This window comes from Morchella importuna (assembly GCF_003444635.1).
Source record: "Morchella importuna strain M04M26 chromosome Unknown Morimp01GS074, whole genome shotgun sequence".
In the NCBI taxonomy this organism is placed as follows: domain Eukaryota; kingdom Fungi; phylum Ascomycota; class Pezizomycetes; order Pezizales; family Morchellaceae; genus Morchella; species Morchella importuna.
Genome location: NW_025763470.1, coordinates 36,800 through 54,117, shown reverse-complemented (window position 1 = coordinate 54,117; position 17,318 = coordinate 36,800). Strand labels below are relative to the sequence as shown.

Below are 17,318 nucleotides of genomic sequence, written 5' to 3'. Positions count from 1 at the left end.
TGTCACCTGAAGCGGGTAACCCATTACCTGGACAACAACAGTCACCACCACCTCCGGTTGAGATCGAAGGAGAGGAAGAATGGGAAGTCGAGGATATTGTGGACTCTAGGAAACGAAAGAGTGGCTTCGAGTACCTGGTACGATACACTGGATATGATGATGCCTCTTGGCAACCGCTATCGGACCTTGAGCATTCACCTGATATTGCTCGACGGTTCCATGAACGCTATCCACGGAAACCTAAGCCTACCAGGAGGTAGGCCTTAGAGGGGGGCGTAATCTGTAATGGCAATATTGTATTTCGGCTAAGGTGATAGATTGGATTGTGCAGAGAAGGTATTGCGCGGTTGAACTATGATTTGTAATGGGGCTTCTGTTATGTTCTTTCAGTTTCCGTTACGCAGGGCATTAGTCATCAACAGACTAGGAGTTGGATATATAAGGGGGCGTTGTCTCGTGCCTTTTGATGTTTTCCTTCCTTTCCTCTTCTTCTCACGGAACCTCTTGTATTTACTCCACGAATATTACTTTGTTCTACGACTCGTCATAGGGTCCAACTACTTTGTCATACTAGGTAGAGCCACTCGATAGTCCATAGTCTCAATTACCTATTGCTACGTCTTCGCCTCGGTTGTATTCCTTGGCACCATAGTTCCTACGCCCATAGACCCCCGTTACAATCCCTAGAGATGGCTTCACCAAAGGCTGCTCTGAGAGCATCCACAAAGGAATCCCAGCGCTTCCATCTCTCGTCCAACACCACAGGCATTCCGGCTATCCGGTTGGCAGAAGCTTGGTCAATGGAGTTGTGATAGGCTTCATACCATTTGACCGGAGCATCTCCTTCCATCAGGTTGCCAGCATAACGGATCCTAACCTCTTCGGAGGTAAAGGACTGGCTTTCAATGGAGAAAACATTCTCACATTGCCGGATGAAGGTCTCCACATTGTCTGCTTTGCCATTGAACTTGGCCGGAGGGGGTGCCTTGGGTTCTCGGACCCTGGAGGCAGCGGAGGGGTGTGAGGGGGCCGGAGGTCTCATGAATTGTGCCATGGAGACCAGGAGTTCTTTCTGTTGATTCTCCAACTTCTTCCTGAGGTATCTCCGCCATCCTCTTCTATCTCCATCCTCCGGCTCCGAGTCTGAACTGTCTGAGTCCCCTCCTGGGTTGGGAGCGCCGCCAACTGGGGGGACAATTCCATCTCCTCCACCATTACCTGCTGGTTCTGGGTTCTGGTATTCTCCACCAGGGTTTGCCTCTGGCTGGAGGTTCCTCCTAGGTGACTCCGGGGGTGGTGAGCCTCTGTGGGATTCTGGGGATAACCCCTGGCGAACCCAGGCTGGAGGAAGCCCAGAGGGACCACCTCTAACTGGTGTCTGGGAGTAGTAGTCATCGTCTCCTATCGGCTGTCGGGGGGGCCTGGCTAGGCCACCTGCCAAAGGGCTTGCTGGAGCTCTTTGAGGAGGCAGAGGTGAGCCTCCAATGGCCGCTGGCATCATCAGGGGGAGTGTCCTCTGCCTGATAGACCTGACCGGAAACGCTGCAAAGGGGTTCACCCTTTGGTGGAAGGTTCTCAGGGCTGCTCTGGATGAGGCCCTGGAGTTCTGCGGAGGAGCGGGGTTGGGGACAGGTGCTGGTGTGGGCATCCGGGCTATGGAGAGCCTTCCTTCATTGATGGCTCTTTGGATGTCTTCTAGGAAGTTTGGGGGCATCGCCAGGTTTGTCGATTCAATGTCCTCCATCTCATCCGCTCCTAAGTCATCTCTCTGAGCATAACTCTGAAGTTGTGCTTGGACTGAGGAGACTTGTTGCTGCATGTAGCCAAAGGCATCCCTGAGCAGGACTGCCTCAACTTCTTGTCTTTCTTGAATCAAGGCTAGCGCATTGCCCGCCTTGATGACTTCCTGTTGCAGGCTGTGTTTAAGGTAGCGCTGCAACTCCGCAAAGAAGTCCTGTAGGGTGACTTTATCGGTATCTTGCCAGGTGGGCTCACATCCGGGAATGTAGGACTGGAGCGCCGTCCTGGGCTTGTGGATCAACTGTGTCTGACTCTCTTGGAATTCTAAGGCTGCCGGTTGCCATTCGATCTGAAGAGGCACTTGGGGAGCCGGGAGGGCGGACATGTTGTAGGAGGAAGAATAATCTGAAGGTGATTTGAGCACTAAAGATTATCTGTAACGGGGGCAGCCTATCTATGTATCGCTAGAATCCAATAGAATAGATGCGGCCGTGCAAGATAGAAATCAGGTGCAGATTTATTCAAAGATACTATCGCTAGAACTCAATAATCTTTAAGGGCTCTGCTACCGATAATTCTAGGTAAAGATGAGGATCCGGACAGTTGGGCGGGAATGATCCTGAGTACTTATACTCCCAAGGACTATATTCTCTGCTCCTACTTCCTTACTAAGTTCCAGTGCTGCCTTCTAGCGGAAGGGAAGCAATACTATCGCTACCCCGCTTCTCTCTAAGCGTCAGCGAGTGCTTCCGGTTCCGAAGGCAACCACCCTTAGTCAAAGCCTTTGTAACACCTGCAGCCTTTGTTGCCACACAACTGGGGCCTGCATGAATGAGCTGCCGCTCAGGTGTAAGCTTAATCATTGCTGTAGAGCTTTCGCTTATTGTAGGCTTCCCAGGCATAATCCCTTCCGTTACCGGCGGACTTCCAATGCTCAGAGGATGTAGAGGATCGCCGAACACTCAGAGCTTCACTCTGGCTGGCCTTCTAATCATTGGCGAGGCACAGACTCGTCAGTCATTGCTCCCATGAGTAGATCCTCTTCCTAGCGCTCAGAATGTAGTTACTCTGACAGCTGGTAGCTAACCACACTGCCGGTACTTGCATGTCACTGTGCAACTGGCTTCTAACAATAACTCTCAGCATGTAACCGGGCCCTGTATGTACTCATACACCAGACAGTTGAAGTGGCTCCGTTACAGGGTGCTCTTATACCGAGTACGATCAGCTTTTTTCTTGAGCTTATCACGCTTCCGGGAGCACCCACGAATGCTCTAGAAGCACTCGAGGGTGCTCGTACTCACTGTTTGCTTCAATATATGACGTTGATCTAAATGCTACAGGCGCACTCGGGGATGCTCTGACGGTATCAATGGTGACGTCGATAACATTCTGGTGTTGGGGTTGGTGCTTGTGTTCTTGTTGGTGTTGGTACTCTGTCCTCTAGGAAGCTGATTCGGAGAGAATGTATTCTTTGAGCTCGTAGTCGATATTAGTGTTGAATTTGGCGCTGAGAACACTGTCTCGATCTGAAGAGACTCCGCGAGTGCTCAGGGAGAGAGTGCAGATGCTCAGGGCGATAGAATCTAGCATAACTGACCGCCTGATTGGGGTGGTGGGTGTTTCTTCGTGTTGGTGTTGATGTTTGTATTAGGTTGGTGATGTATGACATCAGACTCATATTGAAAATCAGCCTTGCCGACCGGGGTGCAGGTGAGAGGAGCCTCATTGGCTGACAAATCAAATCATTCAAGCACTCTGCAGCAGCACCTGCAGGAAAGAGCCTCCTCGGCCTTGCTAGAAACCAAATTTTTAGAGCACTCAGGAGTGCTTTGCTAGCATCATGAGACTTCAATGAAATCGTCTTGCCCCTTTTGCAGCAAGCGGTACAGCTCCTCCGCGAACTTCGATAAACATCTTCGAACTACACATCCATTTGAAACAGATGAATGGCTGGGAAACCAATTTTTACTCCTGGAGCGCAATCAAGAGGCACCCGATGACACTCACGACAGCCCGGAAGGCATTCACGATTCCTATTCAGATGCCAATGACGACTCGGATAGTTCGGAGAGCAACAGTATCAATTATCATGATCAAGATCCCGATAATAATTCTGATCTGGAATCCGAATCATATTTTATGATGGAAGAGACAGATGGAGATGCAAATAGGCATGAGGCAGTGACAACGATTTACGAGGGTGCTGGGGAGCGTCTCTACCGCTCGGAGGACCACGACGAATGCTCACAAAACCTTCTCCGATACCCGTGGCACCCATTCAACTCAGCATACGAGTTTAGAATGGCACGTTATTTCATACTGTTGAAGGCCTCACAAGGAAATATCGACAGTTTCTTTCTACACGCTCTGTCAAGCAGTGGCGAATGCTCCTACAGGACTGGGCGAGGTTTTATAAAGAGGTTGTATGAAATGAATGACATATTGGGAAAGGCTAGCTGGCATCATTCGGAGGTGGATATTGGGGGAGAGAAAATCCCTTACTATTACCGGGATCCAATGGTAATTGTGCGATATCTTCTAAGCCAACGGGCCTTTCGGGAGTCATTGGTGTACGCGCCAGTGGTAGAGCATAATGAATCCGGCGAGAGAATGTACGGAGAAATGCATATGGGAGATTGGTGGTGGGAGACGCAGGTCTGGTAAGCCTCACAAGTGCTCTAGAGGCAGTCGCTAATACTTTCTGGACAGAATACCTTACCGGAGGGGTCGACTGTGGTACCAATTATATGCGCGTCAGATGGCACACATTTGACAAATTTTAGTGGGGACAAGAAAGCCTGGCCAATCTATCTTACCATCGGGAACATCAAGCCATCGGCCCGGAGCAAGCCCACCGGGCATTCGTTAATTCTCCTGGGGCTACTGCCAGTCCCATCTAAGCTCGGGAAGAACTCACTCGCTAATTCCGCTTTACGACGTCAGAGTCAAATGGCGCTGCATCGCGCCCTTGGTGAGATCTTTCAGAGCATTCGGGAGTGCTCTCAGGAAGGCGAGCTAATCGTATGCGCCGACGGGTACGAACATCTATGCTTTCCGGTGTTGTCGGGTTGGATCGCTGATCAACCTGAGCATTCAAACTTACAAAATATTAGTACTAGCTCTTGTCCAAGATGCGAGGTGGAATTCCACAGTCTTGGGAGCACTCGCCGGAGCCCTACGCGCGATCACGAGGATTACCGGGAGAGGGTAAAGCTATTCAGGGAGAACCCGGGAAACCTGGGACCGGTGGAATACCTTGTCGCGAGATCAGTAAAGACACTCTTCAATGCTTTCTGGGGTATGCCGAGGGTTAATTCATACGATCTCAACAAACCGGACATTCTGCACAATATCTACCTAGGGATGTTGAAGCACATGATGGAGTGGGTTCAGGCTTTCTTGAAGAAGCACAATCGATTGGAGGAATTTGACAAGGCTTGGGCCTCGATTGCGCCTTACCCTGGACTGGCAGTACCGAACAAGACATATCGTGTCACAACCCAATGGCAAGGGAAGGAGATGAGAAATCTGGGGCGGGTCGTTCTTGGAGCACTCGCGGCTGCTTTGAGAAACCCGGGGGTGGCTGTCAGGGGCGACTTCGCAAAGGCATTGAAATGTGTACGAGGCTTAATCGACTTCCACTTAATGGCGCAGTATGGGAGTCATACGACGAGCACACTGAATTATATGGAGAGCTATCTCGAGGATTTCCATAAGCACAAGGATATCTTTTTAGAATTCCGGGCGTACAAGAGGACGGTTAAGGATGCGAGAGATCGGACAAAAGCTGTGAAGACCTCAGGCTCCCAGAGCGCTCAGCGAGGTTTGGAGGAGATTCGCGAGATACGGGAAAGGTCTCACTTCAACTTCATCAAATTGCACGTGTTAACGCACTATCGGGAACATGTCGAGCGCTTTGGGAGCATTCCCCAGTACTCCACCGACATCAGCGAACTCGCCCATGTACGTCAGATAAAAGAGGCATACGGAGCATCCAACAAGGTCGATGCTGCAACGCAGATACTGGACTATGGGGGGCGGCGGTTGGCGTTAGAGATTCGAATGCTGAATCTGAAAGACATTGTTGGAGGTCCTGAGAGCACTGACGACATCTTTTGGAGCCATCGAGATAACCTGAAGGAGTTACTTGAGATTTTTAAAATCGAAGACCGGAAAAAAACACCAAATGAACGATCCATAGTAGAAGGCCGACTGCCTCTAAGGCGTCTTTGCAACCCCTCCACGAAATCGGAAAGACTTTTCAATATTGCGGATGGACTGCAAATAAGCCATACCACGTTATATCGCCTGATAAAGGAGTATGCAGAGGATGCGGGATGCTCTCAAAGCTTTGCCGGAAGCTCTGAGAGCATTTTAGAGCGCCGGGTGGAGATGTTCACATGTTTGCAGGTTCCGATACCAATCTTCCAAAGACCTGAGGTGTACGAGGTTCACAATATCAGGTGTACGGGAAACGCGGCTTTTAGGAAAGGGAAAATAAGAAAGGATTGGGTATGGGTGTCGGTAGCGTCCTCAGAGGAGTGGGGAGTGTTTCGGGGACGCTTACCAGGACGTGTCGAGGCTTTGTTCAAGCTGCGGGACAGTGGGGGGCGAGCACATAGACTATGTATAGTGGAGCTACTCGAGGCAAAGGATCGTGGTATCGCTGATAGCTCACATGGGCTCCTGAAGGTTTGTAGGAGGAGGAGGAAGAGGATGTGGGTCGTTAATATTCGGAGTATATTGGGAATGGCCCATTTGTTTGAGGTGGAGACTGGTAATTGGTTGGTAAATACTAGGATAGACTTGCGTACGTGGAATGAATTTAGTTGAATACTTGTAAAGCCGTGAGGGCATTCTTGAGTGCTCTAGGAACGTTAGACCCAATTGGACTCTCTAATTCAAAATTCGTGTCGTTCTGCTATGCATGCGGATTGAAAGAAGGAGGTAAAGTTTCGGCCACTCAGTATCTGAGTCTGGCTATCCAGCAAGCTCCCTCCAGGAGGTCAATGCCAGTCCATGTTTGCTGCTTATGCATGGACATTGAGCTTTTCAGACGAGCCGTACCATGGCCTCAACCTCAAGGCTAATTATGCCTTTCACGAATCGACAGAAACATACACGTCCGTCAAAGGTTGGGTAGAAATCACCAGTATACAGGACAGTGCTCGTATCAGTATCCCGCGACTGACCGTACAGCGGCGTTAAGGGTACCCACGTTAAATATCTTTTGAGGGACTGGTGCGGCCTTCCTATCCTTTGAGGACGGTGTATCAATCCAAAGGAGCCCAAATGAGGGTTGCCTCACCTTGAGTGGGTATGACGAATGCCTCAGCTCTGTGAGCATTGGTGAGTGCTCTGGGAGCACTTGTGGAAGCCCTCGCGGGAGCGTTCGCGGGAACATTCGCGAGAGCATTCGCGGGAGCATTCGCGGTGCCGTGAGAGCATTCGCGGTGCCATGAGACCATTCGCCGTACCGTGAGAGCATTCGCCGTGCCGTGAGAGTATTCGTCTTGCCGTGAGAGCATTCAAGAAAACTGTGAGAGCATTGGGAAGTGCTCGCGTGTACTACTGACGTAATCAAAAGAAGCAAAAGTACCCAGGTGCTGTGGGCGGAGTCACTCCATCCTAGCGTCTACGGAGGGGGAGAGAATCTCATGGCGGCCCAGGCGACCAGAGCATTGGCGAGTGCCCTCCGGACGTGAGCCACATCTCCTGGCGGTCCCAGAGAGTGGGACGGTCCTGCGGCGGAGCCTGGCGCGAAGGTTGTACTCTGGCGGTGCCGGACGCGCTGGACGCTCGTGGCGCAGAATACCCGCCAGGACGTAGGGGCTGCGCCCTGGGTAATAGGCGGGCTTGCTGATGCACCTGTTCATTTGTAGCTAATATTGGGTCGGGTACCGAATAAACAGTGCCCAAAATGCTCTTTAGATTTACTACCCATATATCGTCAGGTTAGTTATAGCAACACAATACCCTTGTCCACCCGTGGTCAACGTTGTGGTTTCCATTTGTAACGGGGGCAGCTTATCTATGTATCGCTAGAATCCGATAGAATAGCTGCGGCCGTGCAAGATAGAAATCAGGTGCAGATTTATTCAAAGATACTATCACTAGAACTCAATAATCTTTAATGGCTCTGCTACCGATAATAGGAGATGATTCTCATAATGAATATGATGATCAGTACCGTTGGGAGGGAATGATCCTGAGTACTTATACTCCAAAGGACTCTATTCTCTGCTCCTACTTCCTTACTAAGTTCCGGTGCTGCCTCCTAGCGGAAGGGAAGCAATACCATCGCTACCCCGCTTCTCTCTAAGCGTCAGCGAGTGCTCCTGGTTCCGAAGGCAACCACTCTTAGTCAAAGCCTTTGTAACACCTGCAGCCTTTGTTGCCACACAACTGGGACCCGCATGAATGAGTTGCCGCTCAGGTGTAAGCTTAATCTCTGCTGTAGAGCTTTCGCTTATTGTAGACTTCCCAGGCATAGTCCATTCCATTACTGGCGGACTTCCAATGCTCAGAGGATGTAGAGAATCGCAGAGCACTTAGAGCTTCACTCTGGCTGACCTTCTACTCATTGGCGAGGTATAGGTTCGTTAGTCGTTGCTCCCATGAGTAGATCCTTTTCCTAGCGCTCAGAATGTAGTTACTCTGACAGCTGGTAGCTAACCACACTGCCGGTACTTGCATGTCACCGTGCAACTGGCTTCTAACAATAACTCTCAGCATGTAACCGGGCCCTGTGTGTACTCATACATCAGACAGTTGAAATGGCTCCGTTACACTAGGCCCCTCTTCCAGGATCTTGGTCTCCGAGATCTATGATCTGTAACTGTTTTATTATCTGAAATGTTATATGACAAGAAACTCCCTTTGGTGTGGAAAGGAACGAGAATCTGAAGGAACTGCTACTGGCCTAGAGCCCTCTTGTCTCTGGGCATCTTAGGATACCTCATATGGAAATCCCGGAGGGCTTCTTCAGCACTCTTGCTGAGATGTTCCCAGGGCTCCCATTTAGCGTCCTCATTCTCATATCCTTCCCATAGCACCAAGTATTCCACCATTCCCCTCTTTTTGTTGACTCGGCTATCAGCTACTTCCCGGACGATCGAGTTCTGTTCTCCTGCAATTTCCTCGGGTGCCGGTGGGGGAACTCTTCTCTCAGGGTCTACTGGCGCTCTATAGGGTTCCAGGAGAGAGACATGAAAGACCGGGTGGATTCCCATTTGGGGAGGAAGGGAAAGCTTGTAGGCACAGGTACCAATGGCTTCTAAGACCTTGAAGGGTCCCATTTTCCTCTGATCCAATTTTCCCAATGGCCGCTTTGTTTGCACATTGCGCCGGTCTAGCATGACTTCATCTCCAGGCTTGATTTCAGGCGGTGCCAGGGCATGTGAAACATACCACCGGGCCATCCTTAGTCTAGCCTTTCCCAAGCTTGCATCCATAGCCTGCCAGATAGATTCCCATTGAGATACCATCACCTCGCTTGCTGGATTGTTCCATCCAACACCTTCCTTTGGGGCCGGCCAGTTGGTCCTGGGTTCATAACCATAGTTGGAATAGAAAGCCGATACTTTGGTAGACTCAGAGACCACCGAGCTATATGCATACTCTGCCAAAGGCAAGAGGTCCGCCCAGTCATCCTGTTGGTATGAACAATAACTCCGCAAGTAATGCTCCAGGGTCTGGTTGACTCTTTCTGTCTGGCGTCCGTTTGGGGATGGAAAGAAGTAGACATCTTCAGCTTCACATTGAGGAGGGTCATGAGAGATTGCCAAAAGTGAGAGATGAACCTGCTATCTCTGTCCGAGACTATGTCATCAGGTAGCCCGTGGAGTCTCCAGACTTCCTTCAAGAACAACTTAGCCAGATCTTCCGTTTTATTGAGTGTAGGAAGTGGGATGTAATGTGCCATCTTTGAGAAGCGGTCCACTATTACCCAGATCTTAGTAAACCCATTTGACTCCGGTAATCCCACAATAAAGTCCATAGAGATGGAAGTCCATGGCCGATAAGGTATCTCCAGTGGTTGGAGCATACCAAACTTCTTGTGTCTTGAGGTCTTATTCCTCTGGCAGCTGTCACAGCTCCGGACATATTCCTCAACATCCTTATCCATGTTGGGCCAAAAGAAGTTGTTTTTCACCCGTTCTAATGTCTTGAACTGGCTGAAATGGCCTGCCACTTTAGAGTCATGGGTATCGGTCAGGATATCCATCTGAAGCGTCTTGTCTTTGGGAATATACCATCCATTCTTGTAGAAGATGAGGCCGTCCTTGACAGACAAGTTCTGGTCCAAGTTTGGTTTCCTTTCAACCAGGGAGCGGTGCAGTTCCTGCCAGATTCCATCCTCTTTAGCTGCCGCAGATAGGCGCTCTAAGAATGTATTCTGCAATTGGTTCACTCTGACAGCCGCTAGCTTAACAGGATCCAAAACCAATTGACCTGGCCTAAAAAACATCTGTGGCTCTGGCCGCAGGGTTTCACTACCCTCTTCAGGGCGGTGATCCCAACGCCTTGATAGCACATCAGGTTTGCCATTCTTTTCTCCAGGTCTGCAGACAACTTTGAAATTGTAGCCTGCTAGGTCTTCGGACCATCTAGCTTGCCCCCTAGTGAGAACCTTGGTAGTGTTGAAGTACTCTAAGTTCTTGTGGTCTGTGAAAACCGTGATCTCATGCTCGCAACTTTTGAGCATATGCTCCCATTCCCAGAAAGAGGCTACAATAGCTCGCATTTCCTTATCATGGATATCATAGTTAATCTCAGCCGGGGAGAATTTCTTAGAATAGAAAGCTACCGGGTGTAGTTTCCCATCTTCCCCATACTGAGAGAGCACCGCTCCTTTGGCAAAGTCACTGGCATCAGTTTCAACCACAGTTCTTCTGCTAGGGTCGAAATGGAGAAGGTTTGGAGCGCTTGTGAATAGCCTCTTCAGTTCCTCAAATGCTTGTTCACAGGCTGCGGTCCAATACCATTTCTTCTCATTTTGCATGAGGTCGGTCAATGGTTTGCAAACTTTACTGAAGCCTTCAATGAAGCGGCGATAGAAGTTTGCAAATCCCAGGAAACCTTGCACTCCCTTAATGTTTCGGGGTACTGGCCATTCCTGAACTGCCTCCACCTTGTCCTCTGACATAGATACTCCCCTTTCCGAGATGTGATAGCCAAGGTATTCCACTTCTCGGACATGGAAGGATGTCTTGCTGATGGAGGCACACAGTTTTGCTTCTCTGAGCTTCTGTAGGACCTTCTCAACCAGCCTTTCATGCTCTTCCTCGGTCTCTGAGTAGATGAGGATGTCATCAATGTAGACAACAACTCCTTCATCCAGTAGTTCCTTTAGCACATCATTGATCATTGCCTGGAAGGCGGAAGGAGCGTTGCATAGACCAAATGACATCACATTATACTAATACAGTCCATAGCGGGTTCTGAAAGCAGTTTTCCACTCATGACCTTCTGCTATCCTGATCAAATTGAAGCCATTCTTCAGGTCTATCTTGGTGAAGATTTTGGCCTTAAACAACCTATCCCTGAGCTCGCTCATGATAGGCAGCGGGTACTTGTCCATGACAGTGACCTTGTTCAATCCTCTGTAATCAACACAAATTCGCCATGTCCCATCCTTCTTAGGTATGAACCATATGGGCGCCGCAGCTGGGCTGCTAGATCTGGAGATCTTTCCTAAAGACAACTCTTTGTCTAGGTACTCCCGGAGGGCCTTCAACTCTGGAGTGGAACATGGGTAAAGCGGGCCAAATGGGGGAGCGGTACCAGGCAAGAGATTGATCTTCAAATCATTCCGGGAGTGCGGAGGCAACTCCTGTATCTTCTCTTGACTGAATACATCAGCCCATTCCCTATAGCGGAGAGGTATCCTTTCAGCGATATCCTCTCCATCCTCATCATGCCATACTGAAGCGGCCAGTTGATATACTACATCTTCTTCTTCCATCATTTGGTATGAAGAGATGAGTTCAAACTTGATCGCCGCTGGGAGACAGCTCTGCTTGCAGTAGTCACTTCGCCAGCTTATAGTATTGAGTTCCCAATTGATGTCCGGGTTGTGTTTCCTTGCCCATGCAATTGGCAGGTAACCTGATATTCCTTCTTCCAAAGTAGCTGTAACGGAGCCATTTCAACCGTCTGGTGTATGAGTACACACCGGGCCCGCTTACATGCTGAGAGTTATTGTTAGAAGCCAGTTGCACAGTGACATGCAAGTACCGGCAGTGTGGTTGGCTACCAGCTGTCAGAGTAACTACATTCTGAGCGCTAGGAAGAGGATCTACTCATGGGAGCAATGACTGACGAGTCTGTGCCTCGCCAATGATTAGAAGGCCAGCCAGAGTGAAGCCCTGAGTGCTCGGCGATCCTCTACATCCTCTGAGCATTGGAAGTCCACCGGTAACGGAAGGGGTTATGCCTGGGAAGTCTACAATAAGCGAAAGCTCTACAGCAATAATTGAGCTTACACCTGAGCGGCAGGTCATTCATGCGGGTCCCAGTTGTGTGGCAACAAAGGCTGCACATGTTACAAAGGCTTTGACTAAGGGTGGTTGCCTTCGGAACCGGAAGCACTCGCTGACGCTTAGAGGGAAGTGGGGTAGCAATGGTATTGCTTCCCTTCCGCTAGAAGGCAGCACCGGAACTTAGTAAGGAAGTAGGAGCAGAGAATAGAGTCCTTTGGAGTATAAGTACTCAGGATGATTCCCGCCCTACTGTCCTGATCTTGATCTTTACCTAAAATTATCGGTAGCAGAGACCTTAAATATTATTGAGTTCTAGCGATAGTATCTTTGAATAAATCTGCACCTGATTTCTATCTTGCACGGCCGCATCTACTCTATTGGATTCTAGCGATACATAGATAGTGTGCCCCCGTTACAGATAATCTTTAGTGCTCAAATCACTTTCAGATTATTCTTCCTCCTACAACATGTCCGCCCTCCCGGCCCCCCAAGTGCCTCTTCAGATCGAATGGCAACCGGTAGCCTTAGAATTCCGAGAGGGTCAAGCACAGTTGATTCACAAGCCCAGGACGGCGCTCCAGTCCTACATCCCCGGATGTGAGCCCACCTGGCAAGACACCGATAAAGTCACCTTACAGGACTTTTTTGCTGAGTTGCAGCGCTATCTTAAGCACAGCCTGTAACAGGAAGTCATCAAGGCGGGCAATGCGCTAGCTTTGGTTCAAGAAAGACAAGAAGCTGAGGCAGTCTTGCTCAGGGATGCCTTTGGTTACATGCAGCAACAAGTCTCCTCAGTCCAAGCACAACTCCAGAGTTATGCTCAGAGAGATGACTTAGGAGCGGATGAGATGGAGGACATTGAATGGACAAACCCGGCGATGCCCCCAAACTTCCTGGAAGATATCCAGAGAGCCATCAATGGAGGAAGGCTCTCCATCGCCAGGATGCCCACACCAGTACCTGTCCCAAACCCCGCACCTCCACAGAACTCCAGGGCCTCGCCCAGAGCGGCCCTGAGAACCTTCCACCAAAGGGTGAACCCTTTTGCAGCATTTCCAGTCAGGTCCATCAGGCAGAGAACTCTTCCCCTGATGATGCCATCGGCCATTGGAGGCTCACCTCTGCCCCCCCAGAGAGCTCCAGCAAGCCCGCTGGCAGGTGGCCTAGCTAGGCCCCCCGACAACCTATAGGAGATGATGACTACTACTCCCAGACACCGGTTAGAGCTGGTCCCTCTGGGCTTCCTCCAGCCTGGGTGCGCCTGGGGTTATCCCCAGAATCCCACAGAGGCTCACCACCCCCGGAGTCACCTAGGAGGAACCTCCAGCCAGAGGGAAACCCTGGTGGAGAAAACCAGAACCCAGAACCAGTGGGTAATGGTGGAGGAGATGGAATTGTCCCCCCGGTTGGTGGCGCTCCCAACTCAGGAGGGGACTCAGATAGTTCAGACTCGGAGCCAGAGGATGGAGACAGAAGAGGATGGCGGAGGTACCTCAGGAAGAAGTTGGAGAAACAGCAGAAAGAGCTTCTGGCCTCTATTGCCCAGTTCATGAGACCTCCGGCCCCCTCACACCTCTCTGCTGCCTCCAGGGCCCGAGCACCCAAGGCACCCCCTCCGGCCAAGTTCAATGGCAAAGCAGACAATGTGGAGACCTTCATCCGGCAATGTGAGAACGTCTTCTCCATTGAGGGCCAGTCCTTTACCTCTGAAGAGGTCAGGATCCGATATGCTGGCAACCTGATGGAAGGAGATGCTCCGGTCAAGTGGTATGAAGCCTACCACAACTCCATTGACCAAGCCTCTGCCAACCGGATAGCTGGAATGCCTGTGGTGTTGGATGAGAGATGGAAGCGCTGGGATTCCTTTGTGGATGCTCTCAGAGCAGCCTTTGGTGAAGCCATCTCTAGGGATGATGCGGTAGCCCAATGGAACACCCTTACCCACACAGCCAAGGGAGGAATAGACTCCTTCTTGAATAGCATTATTCAGCTGATGCGGAAGACTGGCTATGAGAGTCAGTTAGTGGATGATAAGATCTTTAGTTCCCTCCTTCCAGACCTAGGCATGAGTTGGGCCCTCTTTACCCCCAAGCCGAAGTCCTTGATGGAGCGGATAGCTGCTCTAAGGGAGCTAGGACACACCCATGAGAGGTACCAGACGGTAGTAGCTGAGAAAGCACCCGCCAGGACCAAGAAGGATCCTCCTGCTGAGAAAGAACGGCACCCCAAGAGGAAGAGAGAAGCTGCAAGCTCCTCCAAACCTCAGAAGGAAGCCAGTTCTAAAGACAAAGCGGTGGAACTAAAGGGTATCCCGGGGGATATTCTAGAAGAAAGAAGGAAAGCAGAAGTATGCTTGAAGGTATGACCTTCCGGTACTCCCTATTGGTAGAGTGCATAGACTGACTTGTGCAATTGTGCGGCAAGTCCAGGCACAAATGGACCGATTGTTGGTCCAGGGAACCTACTGTAGTCCGAGTGGCAGCAGTGAGGGTACAAAAGCGGAAAAGAGGAATTGGCAAGCCCAATCCTCAGAAGAAGGCTAAAGTGACTGCTGTTGTAGCAGAGGAACCACTTGTTGTACTCCCAGAGATTACAGGAGATTTCGTTTTCCAGCCTGAGCAAGACTCGGACAATGAAATCATCTGGTAGAAAGTGTGTCTGTCTAGAGTCTAGTTTTACTAGTTTTCTTTTGGGTCTTGTTTCCTTATTTTCTTGAATAAATTATTGTGTTTTCCGCCTATTTGATTGTTTCCAAGCACTTTGAGGATGGGTTTATGACCCGAAACAGCTGGTCTGTAAATGCTCTGTCAAAGTTACATTTGCTACAAGACACTGCCGAACCGCTACCAGACTACCACACAATAAACTTGCTTTATCACCCCTTGGGAATAGAACCAAAGGATCTTTTGATCTGAGTAGTGCCCGTAGCTATTAGCAATGGAGAAAAGACAAAGAGAATCAAGCCCAGAATCCGCAAAGAAGCGAAGAAGGTTAGAAGAAAAGCTTCCATCCTTACCAGTACATGGCAAGAGGCCAATACTGAAATCAGGACTGTCATGGACGGTCAAGAATAAAGTTGAAGACGCCCAAGGAACATTCCTCTTTGACACCGGTTGTGCAGGAGCAATCCTCAGCTAGAGTTTTGTCAGGAAGCATGGACTCCCCTTAGTGCGGCGAGATCAACCCCTGACAATGTATGATGCTCAAGGAGATGTCATGATGGGCGGAGGAGAGTATTACACTCACCCAGTCCACATGAGCATGGGAGATCACAAGGAGACACTCCGATGGGAGGTGGCTACTTTGGAAGAAGGAATATCAGGTTACCTGCCAAATCCATGGGCGAGGAAGCACAACCCGGATATTAACTGGTAACTCAATACTATAAGCTGGAGAAGTGACTACTGCAAGCAGAACTGTCTCTCAGCGGCGATCAAGTTTGAACTCATCTCTTCATACCAAATGATGGAAGAAGAAGATGTAGTATATCAACTGGCCGCTTCAGTATGGCATGATGAGGATGGAGGGGATATCGCTGAAAGGATACCTCTCCGCTATAGGGAATGGGCTGATGTATTCAGTCAAGAGAAGATACCGGAGTTGCCTCCGCACTCCCGGAATGATTTGAAGATCAATCTCTTGCCTGGTACCGCTCCCCCATTTGGCCCGCTTTACCCATGTTCCACTCCAGAGTTGAAGGCCCTCCGGGAGTACCTAGACAAAGAGTTGTCTTTAGGAAAGATCCCCAGATCTAGCAGCCCAGCTGCGGCGCCCATATTGTTCATACCTAAGAAGGATGGGACATGGCGAATTTGTGTTGATTACAGAGGATTGAACAAGGTCACTGTCAAGGACAAGTACCCGCTGCCTATCATGAGCGAGCTCAGGGATAGGTTGTTTAAGGCCAAAATCTTCACCAAGATAGACCTGAAGAATGGCTTCAATTTGATCAGGATAGCAGAAGGTCATGAGTGGAAAACCACTTTCAGAACCCGCTATGGACTGTATCAGTATAATGTGATGCCATTTGGTATATGCAACGCCCCTTCCGCCTTCCAGGCAATGATCAATGATGTGCTAAAAGAGCTACTGGATGAAGGAGTTGTTGTCTATATTGACGACATCCTCATCTACTCAGAGACCGAGGAAGACCATGAAAGGCTGGTTGAGAAGGTCCTACAGAAGCTCAGAGAAGCAAAACTGTGTGCCTCCATCAGCAAGACATCCTTCCATGTCCGAGAAGTGGAATACCTTGGCTATCACATCTCGGAAAGGGGAGTATCTATGTCAGAGGACAAGGTGGAGGCAGTTCAGGAATGGCCAGTACCCCGAAACATTAAGGGAGTGCAAGGTTTCCTGGGATTTGCAAACTTCTATCGCCGCTTCATTGAAGGCTTCAGTAAAGTTTGCAAACCATTGACCGACCTCATGCAAAATGAGAAGAAATGGTATTGGACCGCAGCCTGTGAACAAGCATTTGAGGAACTGAAGAGGCTATTCACAAGCGCTCCAAACCTTCTCCATTTCGACCCTAGCAGAAGAACTGTGGTTGAAACTGATGCCAGTGACTTTGCCAAAGGAGCGGTGCTCTCTCAGTATGGGGAAGATGGGAAACTACACCCGGTAGCTTTCTATTCTAAGAAATTCTCCCCGGCTGAGATCAACTATGATATCCATGATAAGGAAATGCGAGCTATTGTAGCCTCTTTCTGGGAATGGGAGCATATGCTCAAAAGTTGCGAGCATGAGATCACGGTTTTCACAGACCACAAGAACTTAGAGTACTTCAACACTACCAAGGTTCTCACTAGGCGGCAAGCTAGATGGTCCGAAGACCTAGCAGGCTACAATTTCAAAGTTGTCTGCAGACCTGGAGAAAAGAATGGCAAACCTGATGTGCTATCAAGGCGTTGGGATCACCGCCCTGAAGAGGGTAGTGAAACCCTGCGGCCAGAGCCACAGATGTTTTTTAGGCCAGGTCAATTGGTTTTGGATCCTGTTAAGCTAGCGGCTGTCAGAGTGAACCAATTGCAGAATACATTCTTAGAGCGCCTATCTGCGGCAGCTAAAGAGGATGGAATCTGGCAGGAA

The 17,318-nt window shown here is 49.8% G+C and overlaps 2 protein-coding genes across 2 annotated transcripts; one reads left to right on the top strand and one right to left on the bottom strand.

Moving 5' to 3' along the window:
- Window positions 1-3,594: 3,594 nt before the first annotated feature.
- LAJ45_11560 (uncharacterized protein) lies at window positions 3,595-6,951 on the top strand (the record flags this gene model as incomplete). Its single annotated transcript, XM_046121044.1, has 3 exons — window positions 3,595-4,403; window positions 4,527-6,527; window positions 6,732-6,951. 3 exons carry the CDS (start codon window positions 3,595-3,597, stop codon window positions 6,949-6,951), a joined length of 3,030 nt encoding a protein of 1,009 aa, XP_045965765.1.
- A 65-nt stretch (window positions 6,952-7,016) lies between these two features.
- LAJ45_11559 (uncharacterized protein) lies at window positions 7,017-7,271 on the bottom strand (the record flags this gene model as incomplete). Its single annotated transcript, XM_046121043.1, has 1 exon — window positions 7,017-7,271. One exon carries the CDS (start codon window positions 7,269-7,271, stop codon window positions 7,017-7,019), a length of 255 nt encoding a protein of 84 aa, XP_045965764.1.
- Window positions 7,272-17,318: the final 10,047 nt, after the last annotated feature.